This window comes from Sinocyclocheilus anshuiensis, unplaced genomic scaffold, assembly GCF_001515605.1.
Source record: "Sinocyclocheilus anshuiensis isolate Anshui unplaced genomic scaffold, SAMN03320099.WGS_v1.1 scaffold1425, whole genome shotgun sequence".
Lineage (NCBI taxonomy): Eukaryota > Metazoa > Chordata > Actinopteri > Cypriniformes > Cyprinidae > Sinocyclocheilus > Sinocyclocheilus anshuiensis.
This window is the reverse complement of record NW_015551044.1, coordinates 972,368-999,465: the sequence shown is the minus strand read 5'-3', so window position 1 is coordinate 999,465 and position 27,098 is coordinate 972,368. Positions and strand designations below refer to the sequence as shown.

Genomic DNA, 27,098 nt, shown 5'->3' with positions numbered 1-27,098 from the left:
TAAGGTGGGAGGAGTTGGATCTGGATCCAACCTCGCCCCCTGGATCTTGTGTTCTACAGTGAGGACCATCTCCCTTTAAGGAGAAAATACTCAGCATGGTGTTGATTAATGGATTGACACATGGTTTGTCTAAAAGCATATTAAAAACACCACATAGACAAATAAATAACATAAAAAACTTGATTTTCACTACAGGGGGACTTTAAAAAAAAAAAAACTCCTTCAGGCACCAAAACATATTTGAAACGCCTTCTGTCAATCGTTTCAAACTCTTATTGGCGCATACTCATGTCAATCATCTCTTCAGCACTGTGATTGGTCAGTACGCGTGCTTGCGGTGTAGAGCCAGTGTAGAATCTGAAGTGGATGTTTCAGCGATTAACTGCGATAGAGGAGACATATATTGGTAAAATTCAGTCGGGTTATCTGATTATAAATGTTTTAATATTCATAAAACACATCTTGTTGATAATATATATACACTATTTTATTAGTAGTGTGGTGTTCTGGTGCGTTAACCGACTAGCTAACATACTAGCATGTTAACAGCATTCTAGCAAACACTCATCGGGAATCTCATATAATTTAGTTTTATACGGATTTTTAATGGGCAAATCAGACGCCCTGTAAGTGAACAGTATTGATTGTTCATTTCATTTAGGTAGTTTGTTTCTCATACTTTATCTGATGGATATGACGTTAGCAGGTTATGTTTGACAGATTAGCTAATACTTGTTTACGAGATAAATCTATACATATTTTTTTACGAAATATAATTAATGACTGTATGTATTTACATTGAAGGTATTATATGTTTAAAATATGCTTTGTAAGACTTAAGTCATTAGTCTAGATTTAATCTCCATAGGGGACGAGGGCTAATTGGATTTCTTACAGCCCCAGTCTATTTTTTCTCATAAGGTTATTTTGAACTAGATTTGCATTTCCTGAATAACCAGCACTTGATGATGGGCAGCAAAAGGATGGTGTTAGTGTATGATTTGTGCAATTTCTTGGGTTAAATTATCTGGAAAATAAGAGAAGGAAACCCAGTGTTTGTAAACAAATAGGACATTAATCTAAATATTGTAATACTAATACACACACTAATGTATTTTTATCAAATAGAATCCATACCTAGATATTATATTATTGTGACATTGTATTTATTGTGTTGTAATGCAAAAATATTATGCAACAATAATACAGTGTACAGTACTTTTACAGCATTTAATACATCAATGTTAATTTCTACATATAAAATACACTTTTAAAAATTTGAAGGAGAATTAATGCAATATCTAATAATAATTTATAAATATTTGTTTACCACAGTGAACATTATGACATTTATTAAATACCTTTAACCTAGATTAATAAATGCTGTAGATAAAACATGTTTATTGTTCATGATACCTAATATTGTGTTTAAATATATTTAAATTGTTTTTTAATTTCACAAAATATAATTTTTGTAAGTACACTTTTATTTTGCAAAAACTTATAATTACATACAAAAAAAAAATATGAAAATGAATAAATACAAATTAAAAAGCATTAACTAATGTTAACCAATTGAACCTTGTGAAGCGTTACCTTTAATTACCTTGTATTTTGAGTCTCGTTTAGTGTTTTGTTTAATGGAAAGCTGTTTGTGCTGTCTGCTTATCTAAAAACTGCTGTTTCTGATGTTTCTTGATGTTCTCAGCGTGATGTTTGTATGTTTTCTGTGTGTCTTTCACATTTATCTCAGTGTGACATCATGACAACACTTGATGATAAGATCCTCGGGGAGAAGCTGCAGTATTACTACAGCAGCAGTGAGGATGAAGAGAGCGATCATGAGGAAGAGGAGAACGCATCCAAAACCATCCGCGACCAGGAGGTGCTGGATGTGGAACTGGACTACAGTGCAGATGGCAGTTCGGTCAACACTGGTACGGTCACTCTCTCTCGTCTTACTGCGAGTACACATAGTGGGGAAGAAATGTCATCAAAATGATTTTAAATAAAAAATGAATTACCAATTTAATGAGTTTCTGTTCTTATAACATAGCTATGCCTATGATATAGGATTAGCCTATCACACAAACAAGTCGTGTTTTTTTTTTTTTTTATATCCGCGCAAATGTACGATAAACAACAACTTACAGAGTAACTTTCAGACACAAAATTCCATTTTGCTCCGTCAGAACGAAAATAGAACAAACAGCAGAACCGCTGCATCTCCGAACAACAGTGAGTAACTTTCAGACACAAAATTCCGTTTTGCTCCGTCAAAAAGAAAATAGAGCAAACAGCAGAACCGCTGAGTCTCCGAACAACAGTGTTTTGTTCCTCAGCGTTACACGGACCAGCAAATTATTCAATCAGTCGTTTGCAAAGTTAAATGAATCAGCTTTTTAAACGAATCGGTTGATTCAACTCATTAAGACAGTCACTTACTGCCACCTACTGGCGTTTGTAGTTTCATATTTAAAAAAGTATCTTATTTCATTTTTGCAATCATTTAATATTTCTACATTAAAACCTGACATTATATTTACATTATATTATTATAATGAATATTTAATATTACATTTAAACTTTGACTATAGCCTAGACATATTGCAAATTAATTGTACTATTTATTAACCTCAAAGCATATGTTTGTGTATTTTGTGTTGCTTCGTAATGATGTTCTATTTGAGGGCATTTGTAGTGTTGGTATAGGGCCCAAACATAACCTCAAGCCCAGGGGCCCCCGCCCCCCTAAGTCCTGCCCTGGGTAGGGTTAAATGTGAATTATGAAAACAAATTTGTACTTGTGTCTCTCACAGCCTCTGAATAAAAGATGCTGCATCCACATTCATCAAACCACACATCCGTGAGACTGTGTGTTTCTCCCACAGGGCCGAAGGGAGTGATCAATGACTGGCGTAAATACAAGCAGCTGGAGAACGAGCAGCGCGTGGAGCAGCAGAAAGAGATGGAGCGACTCATCAAGAAACTCAGCATGACCTGCAAGTCGCATCTGGAGGAAGAAGCCGACAAACAGAAACAGAAGGAGCTGCAGGATAAGATCGCAGACAAAGTGAGAAGCACTATATATGTACACAAATTAACATACTGAATGTCACAGAATATCACGATACGATGGTTGTCTATTACAGTTTTTACTAATATTTTAAATGTTTTTTTTTTTTCATTTTCATTTTAGTTGAAGATTTAGTCATTTTCATATTTTTTAATGTTTATATATATATTTTTTTTTACTATTTTTTTTTATTTCATTTTTATTTGTTTTAGTACTTGACATCTTAAAAATAAATGAAAATTAGAAATGTTGCCTTGCAAACTGAAATAAAATAAGATTTTTTTAAACAAATATTTTACTTCAGTTCACGTTAATCAAGAAATTCTTTTTAATAGTTTTAGTTCATTTTAATAACCTTAATTATTTATATCAAATGGATATTACGTCTCACATGTTATAAAAATAAAAAACAAATTATTAAAAATATAAATAAATTGTTCTACCTTTCAAATCCATTTCACTTTGCCCTCCTCATTTCCGAATATCAGCAACAAAATATAATTCTCCCTTTTTTATTTTCTTTTTCTTCAGATGAACCTCCGTGTCGATGAAGAAGAAGAGGAGGGTGATGAAGATGATGAAGCCTTCCTCCAGCAGTATCGTCTGCAGCGCATGGAGGAGATGCAGCGACAGCTGTGTGGAGGGCGGCGCTTCGAAAAGGTGATTGACATCTCTTCGGGGGAGGAGTTCCTGCGCGCCGTAGATGAGGAGGGCAAGAACACTCTGGTGCTGGTTCACATCTACGAGCCAGAGGTGCCCGCCTGCCAGGCCATGGATGGAAGCCTGCTCTGCCTCACACTGCAGTACCCAATGGTAACAATGATGAAGAAATGTTTTCATTATTGAGCTTTAAAGGAATAGTTCAGCAAAAAAGGAATATATGCTACTTTACCCTCAGGCCATTCAGGATGTAGGTGTATTTGTTTATTCATCTGAACTGATTAGGAGACATTTACATCACTTGCTCACCAATAGATCCTCTGCAGTGAATGGGTGCCGTCAGAATGAGAGTCCAAACAGCTGATAAAAACATCACAGTAATCCACACCACTCCAGTCCATCAATTAATGTCTTGTGAAGTGAAAAGCTGCATTTTATAAGAAACAAATATATTATAATATCAAGATATTTTAACTTTAAATCATTGCTTCTCGCCAAAATACAAGTACTTTGTCCATAATAATACTTCCTGCATTGAAAAAGTTCACCCCCTATGTATTTAGAATTGTTTTGGCTTGTAAACTGTGCTTGATCTGTGCAGATTTCGCTCCTGATTCAGACAGGACAACTTTTTAACTGGAGGAAGTGTTATTATGGATAAAGGACTCATATTTTTGTTGGAAGCAATGGTTTCAAGTTAAAAATGTCTTGATGGATTTGTTTCTTACAAACATGCAGCGTTTGGCTTCACAACACATTAACTGATGGACTGGAGTGGTGTGGATTACTGTGATGTTTTTATCAGCTGTTTGGACTCTCATTCTGACGGCACCCATTCACTGCAGAGGATCCATTGGTGAGCAAGTGATGTAATGCTGAATTTCTCCAAATCTGTTCACATGAAGAAACAAACTCATCTACATCTTGGATGGCCTGAGTACATTTGCAGAAAATTCTGATTTTGGGGTAAGCTGTATTTTTAGTTTGTATTAGGTTGTGATTTCTTACTTCTCTGTTTCTCTCCACGACCTGCAGGTGAAGTTCTGTCGGGTCCGGGGCTCTGCGGTCGGCACCAGCGCTTTTTTCCGCAGTTCGGCTTTGCCGGCCCTGCTGCTGTACCGCGGCGGTGAGCTGGTGGGGAATCTGGTGCGTGTGTCCGATCAGCTTGGAGATGATTTCTACGCCACAGACGTCGAAGCTCTGCTGCAAGAATATGGGCTTCTTCCCGAGAAATACACACAGCCAAACACACACTCGTCTATCCGCAATGCCGCTGTCACTCACCCTAACGATTCTGACAGCGACCTGGATATAGACTAAATGCGTAATGTCTGTATACATACATGCACACCAACACATAGATACAGAAAAATATACACTCTTGTATACATCTACATAGTGATTCAGACCAAAAACAAACAACGGTTGCAGCTCAGAAAAATGTGAGATACACTACTGTAATCTCGGGATTTAGGCATTTAACAGATCATGATTACTGGACCAATACAGTAGATATCATTAGATGTATTTATGTGCGTGTCATTTCAGACACTTCCAGATTCGGAAGTGTTTCTTTATGCAAAACATAATGCAAAATCTTCAGAGAATCCTGCATCGATGCTTCACTATTTATTATAGTTTTAGATTTATATGTTTGTTTATTTGTGTGTTTTGGACATATTAGTTTGCTTTACCCTCTGTTAGTTATAGTTATACATTTTGTAAACATATCCATCAAGACAAATGCAAAAATAAAAACATGATTGTAAATAAACCCTTGTCTTGTGTTTATTTTCTCTGCATTTTAGGGGAAACTCATTTTATTTCTGGTCTCTTTTTTATGTTTGAGTTAGTGTAATGTATATATTTAATACCAGTGTTGCAGTACCTTCTTTTTTTTCTTTTTTGAGTATTTCATGTTGAGTTAACCACATTTTTTTGTGGTTATTTGGACTTATTTTACTAATATATTGTAGAATATAAAAATACATTAAAAAATTATATTAATAATAAAATGCATACAAATATAGAAACGACATCGTTTTAATTAATTTTAAATAAACTTAAAATACATAATTTAATAAATTCACGTTCATTTTTTTATAGATTTCATAGAGGAAGAACCTTTCCCAATATTCCCAGTCATTTACCCAGTATATTATAACCATTATATTAAAGTAGAATATATAAAATATAATGTTATGTCTTTATTTACTTTGATAACGTAATCTAAAAATATTGAGAGCATTTTGAGAAACTGTATGGCAGAATTAAAATCTGCTGTTTTGACAGTGTGGAATTTATTTTAGAGAAATATGTCGAATTAGTTCCAAATCTGAGAGAATAAACCGTGGACCGCTTGCTCACGTTTATGTTCAAAACATTGAATTATTTCATTACACTCCGAGATCAACAGAGAGCGCCATTAAGCTGTAAGCCAGTCAGACCAGCATTTGATTTTATAACAATGCTGTAAACGTAAAATTAATACACTATAAAATACAGTGATTGTATTACTATTATATTTTAACGAAAATTAGAACTCCCACTGAGTAGATTGCGGTGCTTATGTAATATTTTATGTTTATTATTTTGTCGTTTATGGGGCGGGGCCAAACGGGAAATATCCATGACGTCACATGTACACGTCTCGAAGCAGGACGCGCTCGGCCAAGATGGCGGACAAGTGTCAGCCGCGGTGTCCTGCACTTTTCTGAGAAACTCAACTCCAGCTGCGCTCGTATCGAGTTTTGTTTGTATCTGGGCATCTCGACTGGAATATAACGGGTAAGAGATCCCTTATGGAGCAGTATGTTTGGGGTCGGACAATTCTGTGGTTTGAAGGATTAACTGTAGTTTTTAGCACGCTAACGGCTAGTGGCCCAGTGAGTTGTCACCTGCATCCTCTATTTACATTTCTTATGTTGATTCCTTTGTGTTTCTTCTCGTGACCTTTCTAAATTTTACTGTCCAGGTCCGTAGATAAATTTGCAGGCTTCATCGATAGTTATGTTGTGGTTTAGCTACTGCTTTTCTGCCTTTTTCCTGCTTGATTTACACTGCTTTAAGTTTATTTAGTGTGTATGTTTTGTTTTGACAGTTTTGTCCACTAAGCAGCATGATCTACATTAATAGCATTACATTATATTTGTGTGTTTTCAATACATCGGTGCAAAACCTCTTTTAAGTACATTTGCTGATGTAGTTTAAAGAGACCAGGATGTGACATCAGTGGGTTAAATCCAGTGAGGGGCGCTATACTTGTCCGTATTGAAGGGTCATATGATGCTACATGCACTTTTACAAGTTGTTTGAACTGAAATGTGTGTTGGCAGTGTGTGTACACAACCACCCTAAAACGATAAAAATCCACCCAGTGTTTTTTTTTTAATCTGCTTAAATCTTTACCCCTTTCTCAAATTGAGCCGATCTCAGATGCCTGTCTGTGTGACGTCACAAAAACAGGCCCCGCCCATGATAGTTTGATTGACAGTAGCGTTTCAGCACAGACTGGACTGGCGTCTACCTTAGCTCCACCCTGAGAGAGCTGTCATCAGTCTGCTATTGTTTCACCGCTGGAGCAGATGTAGACAAGAATGACTCCTGAGCGACTGAGGTGTTTTGTTGTTGAACGTAATAATGAACATAGTCGTCATTTACTCCCGACAACTAAAGACGCAGCCCTGAGTGAGCTGTCATCAGTCCGCCATTGTTTCACCGCTGGAGCAGATGTAGACAAGAATGACTCCTGAGCGATTGAGGTGTTTTGTTGTTGAACGTAATAATGAACATAGTCGTCATTTACTCTCGACAACTAAAGACGCAGTGGATTACGTTTGTTTTTGAAGGGAATTACAGACTTTTCATTAGGACCCTAAAGAATCATATCAACTTGTGGAAAATGGGCATCCTATGACCCCTTTAAAGCCGGATATAATGCAGTATATTGCAACATTCTTTCTATATATGCATCTTGTATATTTTTATTAAAAAAATTGGTTAATATAATGCTTTTAGCTACAGACGAGAGTGTTATATGTCATCAAAATCTCAGCAGACAACACAAAACGTCCTGTACATGACCAAGAAAAGTAGCCCACTGTGTGGTAACACAATTAGACTATTATATGGTACCTCAACTGAATTAATTATCAGCCCTTGGGCTCCAGAAATTCCATTATGTCCTTTCTGTCTGGCCGCAGTATTGTTTACAATCAGTTCAAATGCAGTGTTATATCTGTGTGTTTTGTGATCCATTATGGCTAAAAGTGTAAACAGAGACTAGATCACTGTGGATGTAGAGTATCTGTTTGGACACCTACTCATTCTTGATTGTTTGTATTTCCCTCAATTTAGATCAAGACTGAAATGACACAAATTAAAGTACGAGAACTATAAGTTACCAACATAATGTTAAAATCTACCATATATTTGAGCTTCTTCAAAGTTGCCACCCTTTGTCTAGATTACAGCTCTGCAAAGAGCTTTCTAAAAAATTAATGATTAAGTGCATTTATACTGCCATTCGAAAGTTTGGGGCATTTAATTGATCAAAACAAAATAAAATAAAAACAGTAGTGATTTGAAATATGATTCAAATATGAAATAATTATTTTCCATTTGATTATATTTTCAAATGTAATTTATTCCAGTAATGGCACAGCTGAATTTTGAGCATCATTACTCCAGTCTTTGTCACATGATCCTTAAAAAATCATTCTAAAATATGCTGATTTGATGCTTAGGAAACATTTATTCTTATTATCAATGTTGAAATCAGTTGTGCAGCAATATTATTATTTTGTTTTTTAAACCATGATACATTATTTGATGAAGAGAAGGTTCAAAAGACCAGCATTTATTTGATATAGCTTTTTTTTATAACATTATAAATGTCTTTGCCGGCACATCCTTGCTGAATAAGTATTAATCAATAGTGTTAATATGTTTTAGTCGCAGTTGGTGTGACTGTGAATATTGTTGTTTAATGATAAACAGTGAATTTTCATAATCAGAATCTGATTATGTCCCCTGTGTTTGTAGATTAAACTGTGCACTTGTAGAGGTGAGGCCCCCTGCTTTAAAAAAAATGTCTGACAGGTTTCAAAGTTCAGTGTAACTTAATGCACATTTCTAACACCCGACCTGCAGTGTGCCTAATATCAGGTTTCTGATCGTGGTGACTGTTCTTATGCCATCATAGTGGAGTACTGCAGTCTTCACACCTGCTCATCATAAAGCTTATGAATCTCAGATGGTGTTGTAATGTTTGTTCAAGAGCAGAAACTTTGTTTTAAGTTCAAAATTAAATCAAAATTGATGCTACTTTCACAAGTGATCAGATTTTATAAAACAGCTGCATGTCTTGTTCATGAATTGGTGAGGCACTCTGTTTGCAACCCTCTATGGACACCTTGGCAAAAGAATCGCCATTGGCTAGTAAATTTTTTAGTTTACTCGCCAGTCTAAAATTAAATATTTGATATACTATTTTTTTAATATAATATATATATATATAAAGCTTATGTTTGTAAAATGGCACAGCTTTTTAAATATCTGAAAGTACACTTAACATCAGTCACTCAAGCATTATAATATGATATTATTATAATTACACATGACAACAGGATCATGCTAATTTGAAGTAGGTCTACAGTAGTGCTGGGCGGTATGACCAAAAAAATTATATCACAGTATTTTTCAAAATTATACCGGTTTCCCGGTACATGGCGTTTTTTTGTTTTTTTTGATGCATGATATGGTGTTACCCTCATTTACTACTGATTGAGAGAGGAAATAGTGCAGTAGATTGACAAAAACAAATTTGTCATTTTAACTGAACTTAGGACTGGTGGTGGTGCTTAAGATATTGTTTGTCATTTAGTGTTTCTATAAAAAAAAGGGAAAAAAACAAAATATTACTGATAATACTACTACAAATTCGACTACTAATAACAATATAAAACGCACTAAGGATTAATGAGCTGCTGGGTTCATGAATATTAATCGGGTTGTGTGCGTTTGCTCGAATTGATTTGCTAAAATCAAAACAGGCACGATAATAGGTGAGCGCCAGCCAATGAGATTGCCGTTTGCGCATTAGTTCCGCCCACTACCGGAGAACCTGGCAGTTCTTAAAAGCTGAAGAATTCCAAAGGAACTCTGTTATTTTGACAGGAAAATACTACAAAGAATATCATTTACATGTAGCGCGTCTCTCTCTCTCTCTCTCTCTCTCTCTCTCTCTCTCTCTCTCTCTCTCTCTCTCTCTCTCTCTCTCTCTCTCTCTCTCTCTCTCTCTCTCTCTCTCTCTCTCTCGCTCTCGCTCTCGCTCTGTCTCTTTCTTTGCATGTGTGTGAGACAAAGCGATGGCGAGTCATGCGCCTTCACACTAGAGATTACGGTACGTTAAATTAAATACAGGTATGCTGCCTGTGCATCCATTGAGATTAACTGAAAAATAGCACAGATCACCTGACGGAGAGGGAAACTCTGATGTGCTCAGTCAGAGTGTTCGGCGAGTTAAAATATATACTAAACTTATGCTGAACTTATACTTGGCCTCCAACTCACACACTGGCGAGTAAAATCTAAGAATTTATTAGCCATTGGCTAATATTAGACATCATTTAGTCACTTAGAGTGAAGATTTACTCACATTGTAGAGGGTTGGTTTGTGTCTGCTAGTAATACTTTTGTGTGTATTTTTATAGAGGTGCCACATTGCCCGTGTTGACACTCTCACCAAATTATGTTTAAAGCAGAATGGTCATTGTTATTTTAGCTGAGCAGCTATTAGCAGTATTAACTGAACTTTAGATATGTGTTCACATGATGCATGTTGATGAGAGGCAAACCTTATGGTAAAACCATACAATATTTGCACCAACATATGACACAAATCTGTGTTTTTCAACTACAGGGAGATCTCCAGTAAGTGTAAACACTTTGGAGACCTGTGAGTGTAAACGATGCAGCCCCCTCCCCGGACAGCTCCTCCTGGAGCTAGTGGACCTCCGCCTCCCTCCGGTGGACCCAATGCCTTCAGAAGAACCAGACCTCACAAGCATGGGGCTGCAGCTGCTATGGGACCGGCTGCCCCGCCCACGCAGCCAGTGACTGATCCATTTGCCTTTGGAAGACAAAGTTTTTCACCCATGGCAGGGGGCAGCCAAGCTCCACTCACAAACAACAACCCACTTCCTATGCAAGGTCCTCCCCTGCCCGGGTTTAACCCAATGATACCACCACAAGGGCCAACACCAGGAGCAGCGCAGGCAGCCTCTCCTGGCCCACCACCAAGAATTTTTACACCACAACCTGTTCCCCCAGGGCCCGCACCAAGCTTTAACCCTCTACCTGCAGAACCAGGATACTTTAATTCCCAAGAACCAATGCCCTACATAGCACAATTGCCTAACCCTGCTCCTTCCTTCAGCTCTAGTTCATCACATCCACCCTCCACTGGCCCAACACCTCCAGTTCAATCCCAGGCTCCTTTTCAATACCAGCCAACACCTCCCCTACCTTCTCACTGGGTGCCTGACCAAGGAAGCCGCCCACCTTCTGTTCAGAACTACTTTCAGCCAACTAGTGATCTCCCATCTCAGCCTTTTCAAGCTCAAGCCCCACCTCCTGTGCCCTCTCCCCACACAGCCCCACCAGTGGCACAATCTCAGAATCAAGGTCAGTCAGCTCAACCAAATGTGACTGGGCCTGCTGCAACTCCGCAACAGAACTCCCACTTCCTGGCTCAGAATTACTTCAGTCAGTCAGTTGGACCCTCAGAGCCATTGTTCAATCAAAACCCACAGGATTCATCTCAGCGTGCCTGTCCTGTCTCCTACTCTGAAGTTCCCAGTGATTCCGGAACTCTCTCAATGTTCTTTCGGGGCAATGATGTTGAAAATAAAGAAACTCTGTCAGGTGAGGGACGTGTAAATGGGATTCATCACCCTTTCCATTCGACGACTGAGTTCTCTGGTCCATATTTGAATGACACTGGTAACATTCGAGCTGGGGCAGGACCATTTGATTCTGTGGAGAATCAGGAATGTGTTCCAAACCAGGAAGTACTGCCTAGTGAGCCTCCTCCAGGCCATTCCTTTGAGGGGGGGCCTAATTTGGAGACACTTGACACTGGTCCTTGTCTTGCACGCTCTGCAAGTGTTTCATCCAGCTACAGTAACGTCAGTCACAGCAGTGGACACGGTCCTCACAGTGGCAGCCACATCCCTCCGCGACAGCAAGGGGTTATGGGAACATTTATCCAACAGGAAAGTCCCCGCCCACCAGATCACCCTCCTTTGCATCCCTCCACTGGTGGATACTTTGAACAGATAGACTCCAACCCAGCTGCAGAGGCAAGTCCTACTTTCCCAACTCCTAGCCCACCTAAACCAGTTGGTGTGTTCCAAGCGAGTGCGAATTCTTCCTTTGAGCCTGTCCGCTCACATGGTGTAGGAGTTCGACCTGCTGAGGTTGATCGTGCACGTATGGTCATGGAAAAGGGTGGACGTGACATGCAGCCTGGCAACCTAGAACGACCCCCAGACAACTTGGAGACCATTTACTTACCGGAACGCCGACCCTCATCTCGAGCTCAGGGAGCACGACGCCCCATTGAGAGTCCCGCTACTACACTCTGGGCTCAAAATGACACTGCCAGTCTAGGTGCTAACATACTGTTAGCCCCTGCAGCGCCCTCTCTGGCTGCAACATTTGTTCCAGCACATCCCTCTGAAGTCATCCAGCCACCAGAGGATGGCCCTCTTGATTTGCATCCAGCAAAGCTAGATCCACAGCCTCCCTCTGAAAACCTGGAAATTCCCCCAGACTCCACGCCTCAGGCAAGTTTGGGATATGCCTCCTTGCTGGTGACCTCGCCTCCCGTTGAGGCCCTGAACCAACCCGTGTTGATTGCGCCACCTTCAAGTTTGGTTTCCTCTCAAAACCTCTCACAACCCTCCAATCAGACAAGTCCTCGAGAGATAGCAACACCTGTGCACCCACCCCCTCAGTTTTCTGAGACCAATCAAATGCCTCAGAATTCCCCTCCAACGAATCATCCACAGCCTTTTTTCTCTCAGACACCAGTAAACTTCAGCACCACTTCTACTCAAGGTATCTTGAATCTAGCACGAGAGGCAAAAGATGTTCAGCCCACTGTTCAAGCACCCCGACCCGTTCTCTCAAGGGCTCAGTCTCTTAGAGGTGATAGCCAGTCTCTTCCACCTTCTGTTTCTCAAGCTCAGACTTCTGCTCCTGCCACCAGTCACAATGAATCTTCAAATTATGAGCTGCTTGATTTTTCTATGCATCAACCACAGTCCATGAATCAGGTGACAGTCCCAGCTGTCTCTCAGTCTGCGGGCTTGGTGAATAACACACACGGCTTTTACCTGCAGGTCACCAAAGATGCACAGCAGGGTGGGCAGTCTGACAGCGAGGCTCTGCCCCTTCAGCAGATCTCTAACCCCCCACGACCCTCCAGCAACCAACCCAACAATGATCCAACTCACACCTCCCACCCTGCCCATCCACCTCCAGCTCAACACCAGCCTCCTCCACAGGCCCCTCCAACTCAACCTGGTGCCCCTCCTGGATCTGGATCTGCCCCACCTTCCTCTTACCCACCCCAGTCTGGGAACTCTGCCCACCAGCCACTTCAAGAACCCCAAAGACCTCCTTCATCTCTAGGTGGTCAGTCAGGCTATGGTGCTCCTCCTGCGATGCCACCTGATCCGGGTTATGCAGGGTACTACCCAGGACCCTACCCTGAGTACCAGAATGGAAGACCGCCTTATCCACCCCAGTACCCTACGGATCCCAGATCTCAAAGCTACTATCAGGTGCAATGATATAATTATCTAGTGTGTTTCCACCTAACAAAGCTTCTAAATGCTAGACTTAAAACATGACTTAGTAAAATATTCATATTTTTCTGTATGTTTAAATGTTGTAGGATGATCCCTACCGTAGAGGAGATCCTCGATATGGCTGGTATGATGGTCAAAATCCTGGCTACCGGGAGTCTGAACGTCAACCAGAGCGGCCGAGTTCTAGAACCAGCCAATACTCAGACAGACCCAATTCCAGGTCAGGTCATTCACCCTCTTTCTGACACTTTGAGCCTGTTTTCACACTTGGTCTCTTTTGCTTGGTCGCAATCAAAGTTTCTAACCCTGATTCTGTTCACATTGCACATTTGGGTCCAAACCGTGGTAAGCTTGCATACCATAACTTGCTAGAAGCAGCTGTTTACCAGTAGAATTTTTGATTTTACACCATAACTTAACATGCACAAAATGGTTCCTGAATACAGCACTTCAACTGTAGACCAATGTTTCAGTCATACCCAGAATCTGATGTAAGTCTTTAGCACCAAAAGCCCCAGTTTAAAAGCATCCTTAGACTGAGCATTTTGTACTTTTGTTTTTAACTTTTTTCATTTTTGATCTTAGACAGGGGTATCAAGAAGACCTTTCTAGATCCAGCCGTAGTGCCTATGATGACTACTATGCAAACTACTATAAGAGACAGTATGATGCCTATGGAGGTAAAGACAGCAATCCAGACACTTTTTCTCAATGTACCCAAGGGTTAAATGTGGTATCTGTTTTGTGCTTATGAGTGTGTGTTTGTGTGTATTCAGATAGAAGCAGGTGGTATGATCCAAATGCTGCTTATGATCCACGCTACAGAGCCTACTATGATCAAGCATATGGCTGGTACTATGGAGATGCCTACTACAACCAACAATATCAAAACAGGTACACACATACACTTGTGCAGTCAATGTTTTTGTATACTGAACAAAATTCTAAACGCAACACTTTTGTTTTACTATAAAAGACAGAATGATGCCTATGGAGGTAAAGACAGCACTACAGACACTTGTTCTCTATACACCCAAGGGCTAAATATGGTTTCTGCTTTTTGCTTATGAGTCTGTGTTTGTGTATTCAGATAGGAGCAGGTGGTATGATCCAAATGCTGCTTATGATCCACGCTACAGAGCCTACTATGATCAAGCATATGGCTGGTACTATGGAGATGCCTACTACAACCAACAATATCAAAACAGGTATACACATACACTTGTGCAGTCAATGTTTTTGTATACTGAACAAGATTCTAAACGCAACACTTTTGTTTTTGCCCCCATTTTTCATGAGCTATGGGGGCAAAAACAGTGTTGCGTTTATAATTTTGTTCAGTGTACATGCTGACACCTCTCTAACTGAGTTTCATGATTATGGTTGCTAGCAGAAAAGAGGGCTATGATGATCCATGGCGGTATTACCCTGGTTATGACTCCAGCTTTGATGATGAGTGCCGCAGACGTGACCCATATGCTGACGATTTTGACCGCCGTTCGGTTCACAGTGAACAGTCAGCACACAGTGTGCATTCATCACACAGTCGGCGCAGTAGCTTCAGCTCACGGTCACAACAGGTCTGTGTGTGTTTTAGATCTTATTGTGCCTGAGTATGTGTCTGTGCAATGTGTATAACTAATTTTTTTCTTTATACAGAGTCAAGTGTATAGAAGTCAACCAGATTTGGTCAGTGCAGCCTATGATGCCACTGGGACGACTCTTCCAGTGGATTACACCTACAACCAGTATCCAAACCCTTCAGATACTGTAGATTACAGTCAGATTCCTTACTCTTCTGACAACACCTGGACTGCCCAAGAGCAGCGTAAGTATTAAACACAAAGCACAATGTCTACCATAATGTTGCATTTAATGTTGGGATTTTCTTTTGAGCCACAGCCTTCTGTGTTTTCATTATAAACGTTCCACAAGATACTACTCATTTATCTGATTTATTGCTTGACACAATGTTTTTTTTAGTATCATTGATCTACTATTATGGTTTTTGTTATAATTTTGAATTTTATATTTTCTTTCTTTTTTTTTTTTTGTTTTAGTTAAAATTTTGGTAATTTTGTCGTGTGTTTTTGTCATTTTTACTAATTTTACATATCTATATTGTTTAAATGCATATACTGTATATCGTTATAGTTTTAGTTATTGACTTGAGAGTTATTGTAGTACTTAAAGTAAAACTAAATGAAAATAAGAAATGCTGTCTTGACAGCTAGCTAAAATAAAATGTATGTATTTTTTATATTTTATTTTATTTCAGTTAATATATTTTTTCCAGTAATTAATTTTTTTATGGTTTTAGTTAACAGTAATAACCCTGGCTTGACATAAGTGTTTCCCAGCATTCTCTGTAGCATTAAAATATTTAAAGCATCAATTTTACACTTAATGCACATGCATTAATTAAAGCTTCCTGATTTTGGGTGGAAGTAAAATGATCATTAATCATTTTTCTCTGTGTCTTTCTCTCATTTTTTTTTCTTTCTCAGCTCCCCCAAGGCCGTTGACCCCAGAGAAGTATTCTGTTCCTCATCGCTGTGCTCGGTTTGGTCCTGCTGGTCAGCTGATCCTTGTCCAACCCAACCTGCCCTCTGCTGGTCAGCCTACACTTGTGGAAATCCACAGTATGGAGGTAACAATTGAATCTGAGTGCAAATATCCTGATATATAAATCAATTGCAAGTCATCACTGATATCTATAGAATTTAAGCATTTGTTTTTCAGTTCATCAATTCTAAAATCAGCTTGTTTATCAAAGGTTCCTAGTTAATTACCTACATTGTAAAAAAAAAAGTATTACCCTTAAAAAAGTAGCACTTTGCAACTGATTGAGTTACCTTGCAATTAGATGTTAGTTTAACTTTGTCCTTAATCCACGACATTGCGGTTTTGTTATATATTATTATTGTTATTGGCATCTGATATCTTGGCTGTGATGTTTTTCCAGACGATACTGCAGGATTCTCCAGAGCAGTCAGAAATGCGTTCGTTCCCTGGCCCGCTCGTCAAGTAAGAGTCATACTTTATTTACTGAATAAAGGCGTACACGTGTATGCTCTGACAATGTTAGAGCCACGTACACAGTCAAACAATCCAGTCATCATCTTTGTGTGTATGTCCACAGAGAGGAGACTCATAAGGTGGATGTCATAAAGTTTGCTCAGAACAAAGCCCAAGAGTGTTTGCGAAATGATGACCTCATTGACAAAGACTCCGCCTACCTCATCTGGGAGTTCATTGTGCTGCTGTGTCGCCAAAATGGGGTGAGTGTTTGTGCAGTGTGTATTGTGTTAGGTTGCTTGTTCGATACGAATTAGTTTAAGCATACTGAATAGTTTTTTGTCTTTGTTTTAGACGGTAGTGGGCACAGACATCGCTGACCTGTTGCTAAAGGAGCATCGCTCTGTCTGGTTGCCGGGAAAATCACCCAATGAGGCTAATCTCATCGACTTCAACAACGAAGCAATAGAGCGTGCCGAGGAGGAAGAGGCGGGGCCAATATCCCTCCTATCAGACACTTTCATGGGCGTGCCAGAGAATGTTGGCAAGGAGACAGAGCGTTTCAGAGAACTTCTACTATTCGGCCGCAAGAAGGCAAGACAAACTGCATGATTTTCTTTCCCCATTCAGCCATATAGAGAATTTTTTTTTTTTTCACATGCCTGCATATTGTTTTATATGGATGTAAATTGTGTCTTTTTCTGACTGACAAAACCATATATTTAAGCAGTGGAAAGACAATTGAGAAGTTTGTGTATGTTTGTTAGGACGCTCTGGAGTCTGCTATGAAGAATGGTCTGTGGGGTCACGCGCTGTTATTGGCCAGTAAGATGGACAACAGAACACACGCCCGTGTCATGACCAGGTAAACCACATCTACTTAAAATGACCTATGGCTGTGTGCTTTCAAAGCAACAAATAGAGCTAAATTGTGTTCATATTTGTCCTTTTTCAGATTTGCCAACAGCCTGCCTATTAATGACCCTCTTCAGACGGTGTACCAGCTCATGTCAGGACGAATGCCGGCTGCTGCTACTGTATGAGAGAGTTTGTGTGTGTTGGATGTGTAAATATAGTCATTATACAATACTTGTCTTCATATACAACTTCTGTTTCTCCAACAGTGTTGCGGAGATGAGAAATGGGGCGACTGGCGACCTCACCTGGCCATGGTGCTGTCCAACCTCACACACACTCTGGATCTTGACACCCGCACCATTTCCACCATGGGGGACACTTTGGGTACATAAATGTAGATGCAAAGCATACACACATATTGTAGATGCATCACTGGATCTGTAGTCAAGACTACACTATACTGTGACTATACTGTGTTTCACAGCATCTAAAGGTCTAGTAGATGCAGCCCATTTCTGTTACCTGATGGCTCAGGTGGGTTTCGGTGTGTACACCAAGAAAAGCACCAAGATGGTCCTTATCGGCTCCAATCACAGGTGTGTAATAACACATACAGTTGATTAGAGATATGTATGCACACAACTGTACAGCTCAAGGACATAATGCACATGGCATTTGTTTGCACTAACACCTATTCACTCTGTCTCTCTCCCAGCTTGCAATTTTTGAAGTTCTGCTCGTCAGAGGCGATTCAGCGGACAGAATCGTATGAATACGCTCAGTCTCTCTGCTCTCAGCCTCTCTCTCTGCCAAACTTCCAGGTGAGACAAACACATAACATGTATTCACTCTACTAGGGATGTTTTCACAGCCAACTAGTTAGTGGCTGACTATTACTGACTATTATAGATGCTCTGTATAAGTAGGCTAGTTAGGTCTATCTGTACTAGGGCTGCACAGTATACCGAAACAAAAATCGATATTGCGATACGGCTCAATGCAATAGACAAATTGTGATAGCTGCGATAATTAACTGAATATATGCATTGCATGCTTCAGATCGAAGTGCCAAGCTGTGTTTATTTAAAGCTCATAATCCTCTGTTTCAGCGCCTTATAGTGGCTTGGTTCATTTACTGTGAATCGAGCTGATTTGAGAAGCCAGAAGAGCATATCATGAGCTGTACGTGTGTAAATGAACACCGTGCCACACTTCACTCTGAAACCAGCAATGCATATATTTATTTGCAGACAAATACCTAAATGAAAACTTGATGGAAATGAAAATTAAGAAATTAATATGTAAATATTAGCACTGTTATTTTGCAGCTGTACTTTAATTATTTCTATTATCTTTATTAAATACTTGACTTAGTTATTTTACAGTATAATAGTATTGGTGCAACAAAAAAAAACTCAAGTGAAAGACTTAATTTTTGGTTACTGAAGGAGATTTGAGTTGGTTTTCCAATGCTGTGCAGCCCTAATCTGTATAATCCACACAAGTCCAGGAAGGTCACGACCTTTACCCTTTGACCTATACAGGTGTTCAAGTTCGTCTACGCGTCTCGACTGGCGGAGGCGGGACTCTGTGCTCAGGCCTTCCATTACTGTGAGGTTATCTCACGCACCCTGCTGAGCTTACCTGAGTACTACTCAGCTGTGTTCATCAGTCAGCTCATACAGGTACACAAATTAACACGCATCAGAGGATTCTGCCTTTGAGTTTACATTTCTGCCTAATCCTCCTTCTCGTGTTTGATTACAGATGTCTCTGAGGTTGAGGTTTTTTGACCCTCAGATGAAGGAGAGACCAGAGCAGGAGTTGTTTATAGAGCCTGATTGGTTACTGCATCTCAGACAACTCGATGGACAGATCAAGGTGTGTGTCCGTTTTCTTTTATCCATAAGTCATCATGCCAGTGACGCATGTTATTTACGCGCATTGCTCTGTTCCTGTGTAGTACCAGTAAATTAATCATTTACTCTTCGAATTCATGGCATGATACTAAATAGGGCTAATTAGTGAACAAAAAATAAATAAAAACTCACGATATGAATTAGTGGGATTATGAAATCTCTAAGGCTTTGATTTATTTAAATAAATATGTGCGTTTTAGAGTGATGCATGTCACTGTGGTCATTTACATGTTCATTTATTATTATTATTAAATGCTCTATTTTACAGTGAAATTGTATTACAATAGTCAAATTTGTTTTTAAAAATTTAATAATAAAATCATAATTTTTATTATTATTAATTATATTGATGCATAATTGCAACGTTTTTTACCAAATTGTGCAGTCCTGCAAAAAAGTGTCATAAACCTTCAATCACATTTTAAATCACAGTAGCAATTTTTAACAGAAACAAAAATATGTATATTTTACCCAAATCAACAATAGGTCTATAATATTTTTTCTTATTGTTAAAGAAATAAAATTAAACAAATTAATAATCATCATCATCTTAACAATAATTATTATTTTTTTATAATTATATTGATACATTATTGTTGAATTTTAGACCAAATTGTACAGTCCTGCATAAAAACGGCAAACCTGGAGATCTTTTTTTTTTAAATCGCATATTAAATTAGATTCACCTTTAGATTCGAAATTAGATAAAAATTAAATTATGAAAAAAAAATCTCAATTGCATTTTTCCTCCATCTCAATCAGCCCTACCAGAGATACTTGTTCAGTGAAATGATTTTAGCAAATGGCTGCAATATAACAAAGAGTGAAAAATTGAAGGGGGTCTGAATACTTTCCGTACCCACTGTATATTTGTGTACGTTCACATTAGACTGTGTTCCGATCTCGTGCATGTTGTTGTCCCATTCAGGATGGTGCGATCACCTTACGTGCAGATCGCAGCACCCCACAGCTTTATCCCTGCAGTACACCCAGTTCAGAAGACCAGTGCGGCCCACCTGACCCCTCGACTCTGAATCCTGATCCCCACAATCCTCTCATGACCTCCCTTTTACCCCCAGCAGGTGTTCAACTCATGCCACCAGGTACGTGCCATTAGAGAATGTGAACTGAAGAAGAATCTATTTTGATTCTGTGATCATTCACCATCCTCTTTTATGGTCTCCTTTAGCTCCTCCCACTATTCTTCAGGATGGGGCGGTCCCTCTGCAGCAGGCCCCGTCTCCGGGTGAAAGTGTTCCATTCTACCCAGTGGCTTCGGGGCCACCACAGCCAAACTTTGCAGCACCGTTCCAACCTGAAATGCGTGAGCAATACATGCCCATGCCACCCCAAATACCGCAGCAAATACCCCAGCAAATGCCCCCACAATTTCTGACGTACAGCCCTACAGAAATGCCTCCACAGATGCCACCAGGAATGCCACCTCAGATGCCCCCGCCAATGCCAGGGGCTGAACATGGCTCCGCCCCTTCCTCTCCTCAGCAGTTCCCCCAGTCTTCTCCCACGTTCACTGCCCCTCCTCCACAAGGGAAGGACTTCTATGAAATGGCACGCATGGTGAGTTAGAAAAAGCTAGAAACACAGTATTCCTATTTAGTGCAACAACTAACTCAGGCTGTTGTTATTTCTTTTATAAGTAATGCCTTACATAAAATGCAGCATCATTACGTTTAATGAAATATAACACATTAGTTATGTTTCGCATTTTCTTGGGTTTTGTTGCCTGTTACTCCAAATTTAAATGTATTAAACTGATTCTTCTTGTTGTTTTTTTAAGGGCCCAGGCAGAAGATCAAGAAGCACTTCACAGTCGTCAGTGCAACTGGTATAGTCTATACATATACATACACATATACATACACACAGTACCGTTCAAACATACACATATACATACACACAGTACCGTTCAAATATACAAGGAGTTTTTTATTGTAAATTAATACTTAAATTTAGCAAGGGTGCATCAAATTAATCCAAAATTACAGTAAAGACCTTTATGATGTTACAGAAGATTTCTATTCATAATAAATGCTGTTCTTTTGAACTTTACACACAACTGTGTTCAACATTAATAATAATCAGAAATCTTTCTTGAGCAGCAAATCAGCATATTAGAGTAATTTCTGAAGGATCATGTGACACTGAAGACTGGAGTAATGATGCTGAAAATTCAGCTTTGATCACAGGAATAAATTACATTTTAGAAAACATTCAAATACAACATTTATTTTAAGGTTTAATAATATTTCACAATATTACTGTTTTTACTATATATTTGATCAAATAAATATAGCCTTGGTGAACAGAAGAGACTTTCAAAAACTATTTAAAAATTTACATATTTTTTAAACATAAGTGTTTAATCAGATGTTGTCTTGATTTGCAGACATCAGGTCGTCGGTCTCGCACAGCATCGGAATCGTCCAATCACTCTGGACGAGAGCGCAGCAGTTCTCTAATCAATCAGGGCTCTCCACCTCCCCCTGCTATCCCAGAGGCTCCACCACAGGACGAACTCAAGAAGACCAAGAAAGACTCTCCCAAAAAAGTACATACTCTCATATAAACACACACAGTGACCCACTGGACATGCACTAGAAAATCTTTCGCAATTGAAATGAATGTTGCATTTCATTCTTCATCAGGGAGCGAGTGGCGGCTGGCTGACCTGGCTGTATCCAAAACGAAAGAACGAAGCACATCTGCCAGACGACAAGAACAAATCTGTAGGCACCTACTTCCAACAACATCCCGCTCTCTCTCATGATCGGCTTGTCTTGTTTCGTAGCATTGATTAAGAGAATGCTTTGATTTTTCAGATTGTGTGGGATGAAATGAAGCAGAAATGGGTGAACCTGGATGAGCCAGAGGAAGAGGTACAGCATAGGAATTCATGCATTTCAAATGCTGTATTGTATTGTGCATGTATCGTTGTGAATGATGGTATTTGTTTGTGTTTCAGAGCAAACCCCCTCCTCCTCCACCCACCGGCTTCCCCAAAGCTCCAATGAGTGGAATGGGGCCACCAGGAGTGGGAGGTCCAGCAGGGGGGCCACCTGTGAATATGTTCTCCAGGAGAGCAGGTGTGTCACTTTTTCTCTTCCTAATTAATTCTTGGTGAGAAATCTGTTCATTCAATCATCTTCGAGTTAAATTTTAAATATGTATTTCCTGTGAAATAAGAGTAGTTGCTCCAGTGTTGTTTTTGTTAACTAAAACTAAAATAATTTTCGTTAATTAAAAGAAAGCTTATAAATTAATAGAAATATTAGGAAAAAACTTTAAAATTAGAAATGTTGCTTTTGCAACTAACTGAAATAAAGTTTAAGTATTAAAATGACTATAACTGAAAAAATAACGATAAATAGAAATATTAAATACAAAAAATTTATAAATAAAATGACAAAAGCACATAACATTTATTTAAAAAAAAAAAAAAATTTAAATTAAAACTGAAAATAAAAGCCAATTCAGAATATTAATAAATGCTATATAAAAAATAATATATAAATAATACTAAAATAGACAGTGCCAAATACATTAAAATGCTTAATGTAAGAAATTAGTTAGAAGTTTTTTTTTAATTGAACTAAAACAGTAAGAATCAATAGTTAAAAATAATTGAGGAATTTTATAAACTAAATGAACGTGAAAAAGAATGGTATTTGTTCATATATACAAAACATTTTTAAAAAAAAAAAAGCAATAAACACCAAAATTTACTTATGTAAAATGGCGACTTTGATAAGCCGGACAAACTGATGAATCGATTCTTTGAATTGGACAGTTTTAACAAACTCATTCATGAAAATGAATCAAACTTCCCAAATCTATTGCTATTTGAGCTTAGGGCTGGGCGATATGTCAAAAATATCTTGTCGATAATCGCCTTTAAAAATATCGCGATATCCGATAATATCGTCTACCCAAGCCCCACCTCCACTACGCCCCGCCCTCGGCGAGACAACATTGCCGACGTGCACCATAAACACACACCACGTTCAGTTTGGTCTTAATTATTGCCACATTAAAGTTTGGTTTTACTTTTCTTAGTTTGTGCTTAAACTAACAGAAAACTTTAGCTTTGCTGTTATTTTGGTGTTGCTAATAATTTCCACTCTATTCTTATCAAATGTGTTTTTGAAATGAATTTCGTTTTGTGAGGAGAACTGTTGAGGAAAAATAATAGAACCCAATTTTAAGTTCATCATGGTGAAGTTGGACATTCTGGTGGTAATTGTAAGAATGATAAATGCATGTTGATGTCATATAATAATGTCTTGAATAAAATATGCCTATTTCCGATGTTTTTCTTTCTTTTTGGTCATTATCGTGTGTGTAGACACATTTCATGATGGTAAGTTTAATTTCCTTGATTATAACAATTGTAGCGTTGTTTTTAAATTTGTAGTCAAGCTATAACGGAGGCAATTTGATATTTATCATACATGACTAAAATCATGCAGGGATTAAAAACGAATTCTGAGCAAAAACGTTGTTTTTTTTCCTTTCTGGTAGCCTAGTTCGGAGCTCTTTTGGCCCGTTTTAACAAAATAAAAATAACTGCTTTATTTATTTAGAAGCAGGGGTAATTTAAATTTCATTTTTGTATTTTAATTAGAGTCAAAATACAATGGCCACAATATAATATTCAGTGTTGGGCTGCCAAAACTCCGAACGCGTGTTGAGGGGCGAGCTGAGATATAGGACTACTGTAATGTCTTCATCCTTTTGCAACTAAACTTTATCATTTAAAATATAAACTGAGGTTACAAAAGTGATTTAGTCAAGATCAGTGAGGGAGTTTCTTTTCTTTTGTTCTTTGATTAACATTAATGACTGGCGGCAGCTGTCAATGCACGGATCCAATACACCCTTGTTTTCTTACTCAGCTCTTTACATTCACTTAAGACATAACCGATTTTATTTATGGGATATTTTGATATAATTCTGTAATAAGATAATAAATAATGTGTGTGTGTGTGCGCGCAGCACAGAAAACAGCGCGCGAGTTCTATTTCGTCTGTTTTTTTGCAGTTGAATCTTTTGCAATCACAATAAATGCGCATACAGTAATCGAGAAGCAGAATCTAAATTTAATTTTATAACAAGTAATTTGATTCCTGACCTCACGCATCTAATCTGATTTCCAAAATTGGAATGGCTTTTAGATTCCCAACCCTCCTACTTCATTGTTTCATTCTTGCATGCAAAAAGACCTGTATGGTGACTATGGGGCTATGTAAAATATTTTTTGCAATTTACTAGGTTTATCATTTGTCTTTTTTTTTTTTTTCGATAATGTCAATGATCGTCTGTTAACTGACTGTTGACATCGACATCGCGATACTTACGAGACATCGTCGATTTACGATAATATCGTAGGGCTGGGCGATATAGCAAAACATTTTTATCAACGATATAATGTTTCATATCATTCGGTATCGATAATTATTGACATTTTTTATAACCTTTTTTAAAACCGAGAGCAATAGAAATTTTTTTTTTTTTAATTTAACCACTGTATTTTTAAATTAACCCAATTTATTGAGACAAACAACAAATTTTTTTTTTTTGTTTTAACAATCAAACACAAAATAAATATTAAACAAATGTCTAATTTCTAATGTTTTATATGCAAATTAAATAGGTCTTAAGGAAATTTTTGGCTTGTCTCCCGAGGCCACAAGAGGGCGCAATGAGCAAAATAATGCAGCGCATTTAAATTGTCAACACAAGGAAACTGTCTATAAAAAAAAACCGTGCATCACGTCTAAATTAACTCATAAAAATCAAATATAATTTCGTAAATTACATAAACAATTATGAACAAAACAGCATCATGTATTTATGCATTGCTTAATCCAAAGAGCCGAAACGTCCGTCACACAGACTGCATTTAAAAACATATTTCATTCCTCATTTCAGCATGTTTGTGTGTGTGTGTGCTGTCTGTGTCACTCATAGCACGTGCCTATATCGTGCGCTATATCGAACAGAATGTGTACCGTCGATAAATACCGATACCGTTTTATCGCCCAGGCCTATAATATCGTCATATCGCCCAGCCCTATTTGAGCTAAAGCGATTTAAAGCAAAGACACTATTAATGTGCCCTTGGCTGTTTAGTGAGAATTTTTGTGTGTGTTTCAGGCACTAAGAGCCGTTATGTGGACGTGTTGAATCCCGGTCGTGGAGGATCTAAACCGGCCGCTGTTGTACCGCCTCCTGCTGATCTGTTTGCTCCTCTCGCACCCATGGCCATGCCAGCCAACCTCTTTACACCAGCTGCAGGTGTGTATGTGTACATCAGTGTGTTCTGTATATCAGTGTATGTCTGTGTGAAGTCTAACACTGCTGGTTTCAGCGCCAGATGAGCAGCAGCAGCCGATGGAGGGAAGCGTTCCAGACTCCAGAGGAGAAAACACAGAGCAGACTAGTGCCACAGTGCCACAGGTACACACTATCAATATAACACAAACAGTGTTCAGAATATACTTTTGTCCCACAACTGGAATTGTTTAGCCAATTTTTCTTTTTTTTTTGGGGTCATGGCTACTTAACTCTAACAGTGGAAAGATTTTTGGTACTTCCCAGCTAAATGTCTGATGTTAAATGTTGTTTGAGGACATTACATTATCTGAGCTTTTCTACAGTTATCATTTTGTATCTCTTTAATTTGATTTCGGTCTTATCGCTTTGCACATTTTTTTATGTTTTATTTATTTAGTTGTTTATCTCCGTTTATATATTTATATTAATTTTATTTATTCACCAGAGACATTTTATTTTTACCAGAGCCATTCCTTTTTTTCTTGCATGTGGCTCTTGACATTTTATATTTTATTTTTATTTTATTTGCTCACCAGAGCAATTTTTTTCTTGCATTTGGCAACTTGCTTACTTCATTTATTGGTTGGTTGGTTGGTATGTTTGTTTATTTTTCTTTCACTGGCCGGGGTCAGTTTATTTTTTGCATTTTGTCTCCTGACATTTTATTTTATTTTGTTTTTACTTGCCAGAGGACGTTCTTTTTTGCATTTGGCCTTGATTTAATTTATTAATTAATTTATTTTAACATTTGGCTCTTTTTTTGTTGTTTTTAATTTATTAATCAGAGCCAGTTTGTTTTTCTTACTCTAGCATTTGGTTCTTTATTTACTGATTGATTGATTGATTGATTGATTCTAAGCAGACACGCTTTCAATACACATCTGCTATAATGAATGTGTTTTCCATCTAGATGTTTAATCTGAATGCTTTGCCTCCCGGCCCGGAGGGGACGCAGTCTGGAGAGGTCAGATCCTCCTCTAATACCTTATCACTTCTCCTTTAAAGCTGCTTCTTCCTGTCACGCCCCGCTCCTTCACCCATGAATGCAGATTAACACAGTTATAACCACACATATGCTCACATGTACACTTACTACCTCTGAAACATGCACACATTGTAACTTGCATCTCTAACTGTATTCTATGATTATGAGCTTTGATTATGATCACACAAAGAGCATGAGTGTGTGGGAGCGTGTTTGAGGACTACACGCTGCTGAGGCGTGATGTAATCCTATTTTAATGATTGACAAGACATGTGTGATTTAAGATGGCGCTGCATGGGATTAATTCGGGTTTGTGGTGTTTTTGTTTCGTTTATTCCTGCTGTTCTAGT

At 38.4% G+C, this 27,098-nt stretch overlaps 2 protein-coding genes across 6 annotated transcripts in view; both read left to right on the top strand.

The window, feature by feature from the left end:
- The first annotated feature begins 291 nt into the window (after nt 1-291).
- pdcl (phosducin-like) lies at nt 292-5,489 on the top strand. Its single transcript, XM_016451239.1, has 5 exons — nt 292-406; nt 1,754-1,937; nt 2,892-3,073; nt 3,608-3,889; nt 4,772-5,489. The coding sequence occupies exons 2-5, from the start codon at nt 1,763-1,765 to the stop codon at nt 5,054-5,056; spliced, it is 924 nt and encodes a 307-aa protein (XP_016306725.1). The 5' UTR covers nt 292-406; nt 1,754-1,762; the 3' UTR covers nt 5,057-5,489.
- Nucleotides 5,490-6,395: 906 nt separating this feature from the next.
- LOC107661582 (protein transport protein Sec16A-like) overlaps nt 6,396-27,098 on the top strand; it is a 23,377-nt gene continuing 2,674 nt past the window's right edge. Inside the window, exons 1-29 of one of the 5 annotated variants that reach the window (XM_016451235.1) lie at nt 6,396-6,523; nt 10,659-13,587; nt 13,701-13,834; nt 14,200-14,294; nt 14,391-14,508; nt 15,008-15,194; nt 15,274-15,442; nt 16,122-16,264; nt 16,580-16,641; nt 16,757-16,895; nt 16,987-17,226; nt 17,400-17,497; nt 17,588-17,669; nt 17,757-17,874; nt 17,975-18,086; nt 18,206-18,311; nt 19,035-19,175; nt 19,258-19,371; nt 20,338-20,512; nt 20,599-20,987; nt 21,208-21,255; nt 21,817-21,978; nt 22,076-22,156; nt 22,250-22,306; nt 22,393-22,513; nt 23,773-23,787; nt 25,584-25,724; nt 25,798-25,886; nt 26,674-26,727. In XM_016451235.1, the coding sequence (XP_016306721.1) occupies nt 10,708-13,587; nt 13,701-13,834; nt 14,200-14,294; nt 14,391-14,508; nt 15,008-15,194; nt 15,274-15,442; nt 16,122-16,264; nt 16,580-16,641; nt 16,757-16,895; nt 16,987-17,226; nt 17,400-17,497; nt 17,588-17,669; nt 17,757-17,874; nt 17,975-18,086; nt 18,206-18,311; nt 19,035-19,175; nt 19,258-19,371; nt 20,338-20,512; nt 20,599-20,987; nt 21,208-21,255; nt 21,817-21,978; nt 22,076-22,156; nt 22,250-22,306; nt 22,393-22,513; nt 23,773-23,787; nt 25,584-25,724; nt 25,798-25,886; nt 26,674-26,727 (6,270 nt within the window). In that variant the 5' untranslated portion in view covers nt 6,396-6,523; nt 10,659-10,707. Of the gene's footprint in view, nt 6,524-10,658; nt 13,588-13,700; nt 13,835-14,199; nt 14,295-14,390; nt 14,509-15,004; nt 15,195-15,273; nt 15,443-16,121; nt 16,265-16,579; nt 16,642-16,756; nt 16,896-16,986; nt 17,227-17,399; nt 17,498-17,587; nt 17,670-17,756; nt 17,875-17,974; nt 18,087-18,205; nt 18,312-19,034; nt 19,176-19,257; nt 19,372-20,337; nt 20,513-20,598; nt 20,988-21,207; nt 21,256-21,816; nt 21,979-22,075; nt 22,157-22,249; nt 22,307-22,392; nt 22,514-23,772; nt 23,788-25,583; nt 25,725-25,797; nt 25,887-26,673; nt 26,737-27,097 lie in introns of all 5 variants that reach the window. The other 4 variants (XM_016451238.1, XM_016451234.1, XM_016451237.1 and 1 more) reach the window with 4 other exon arrangements.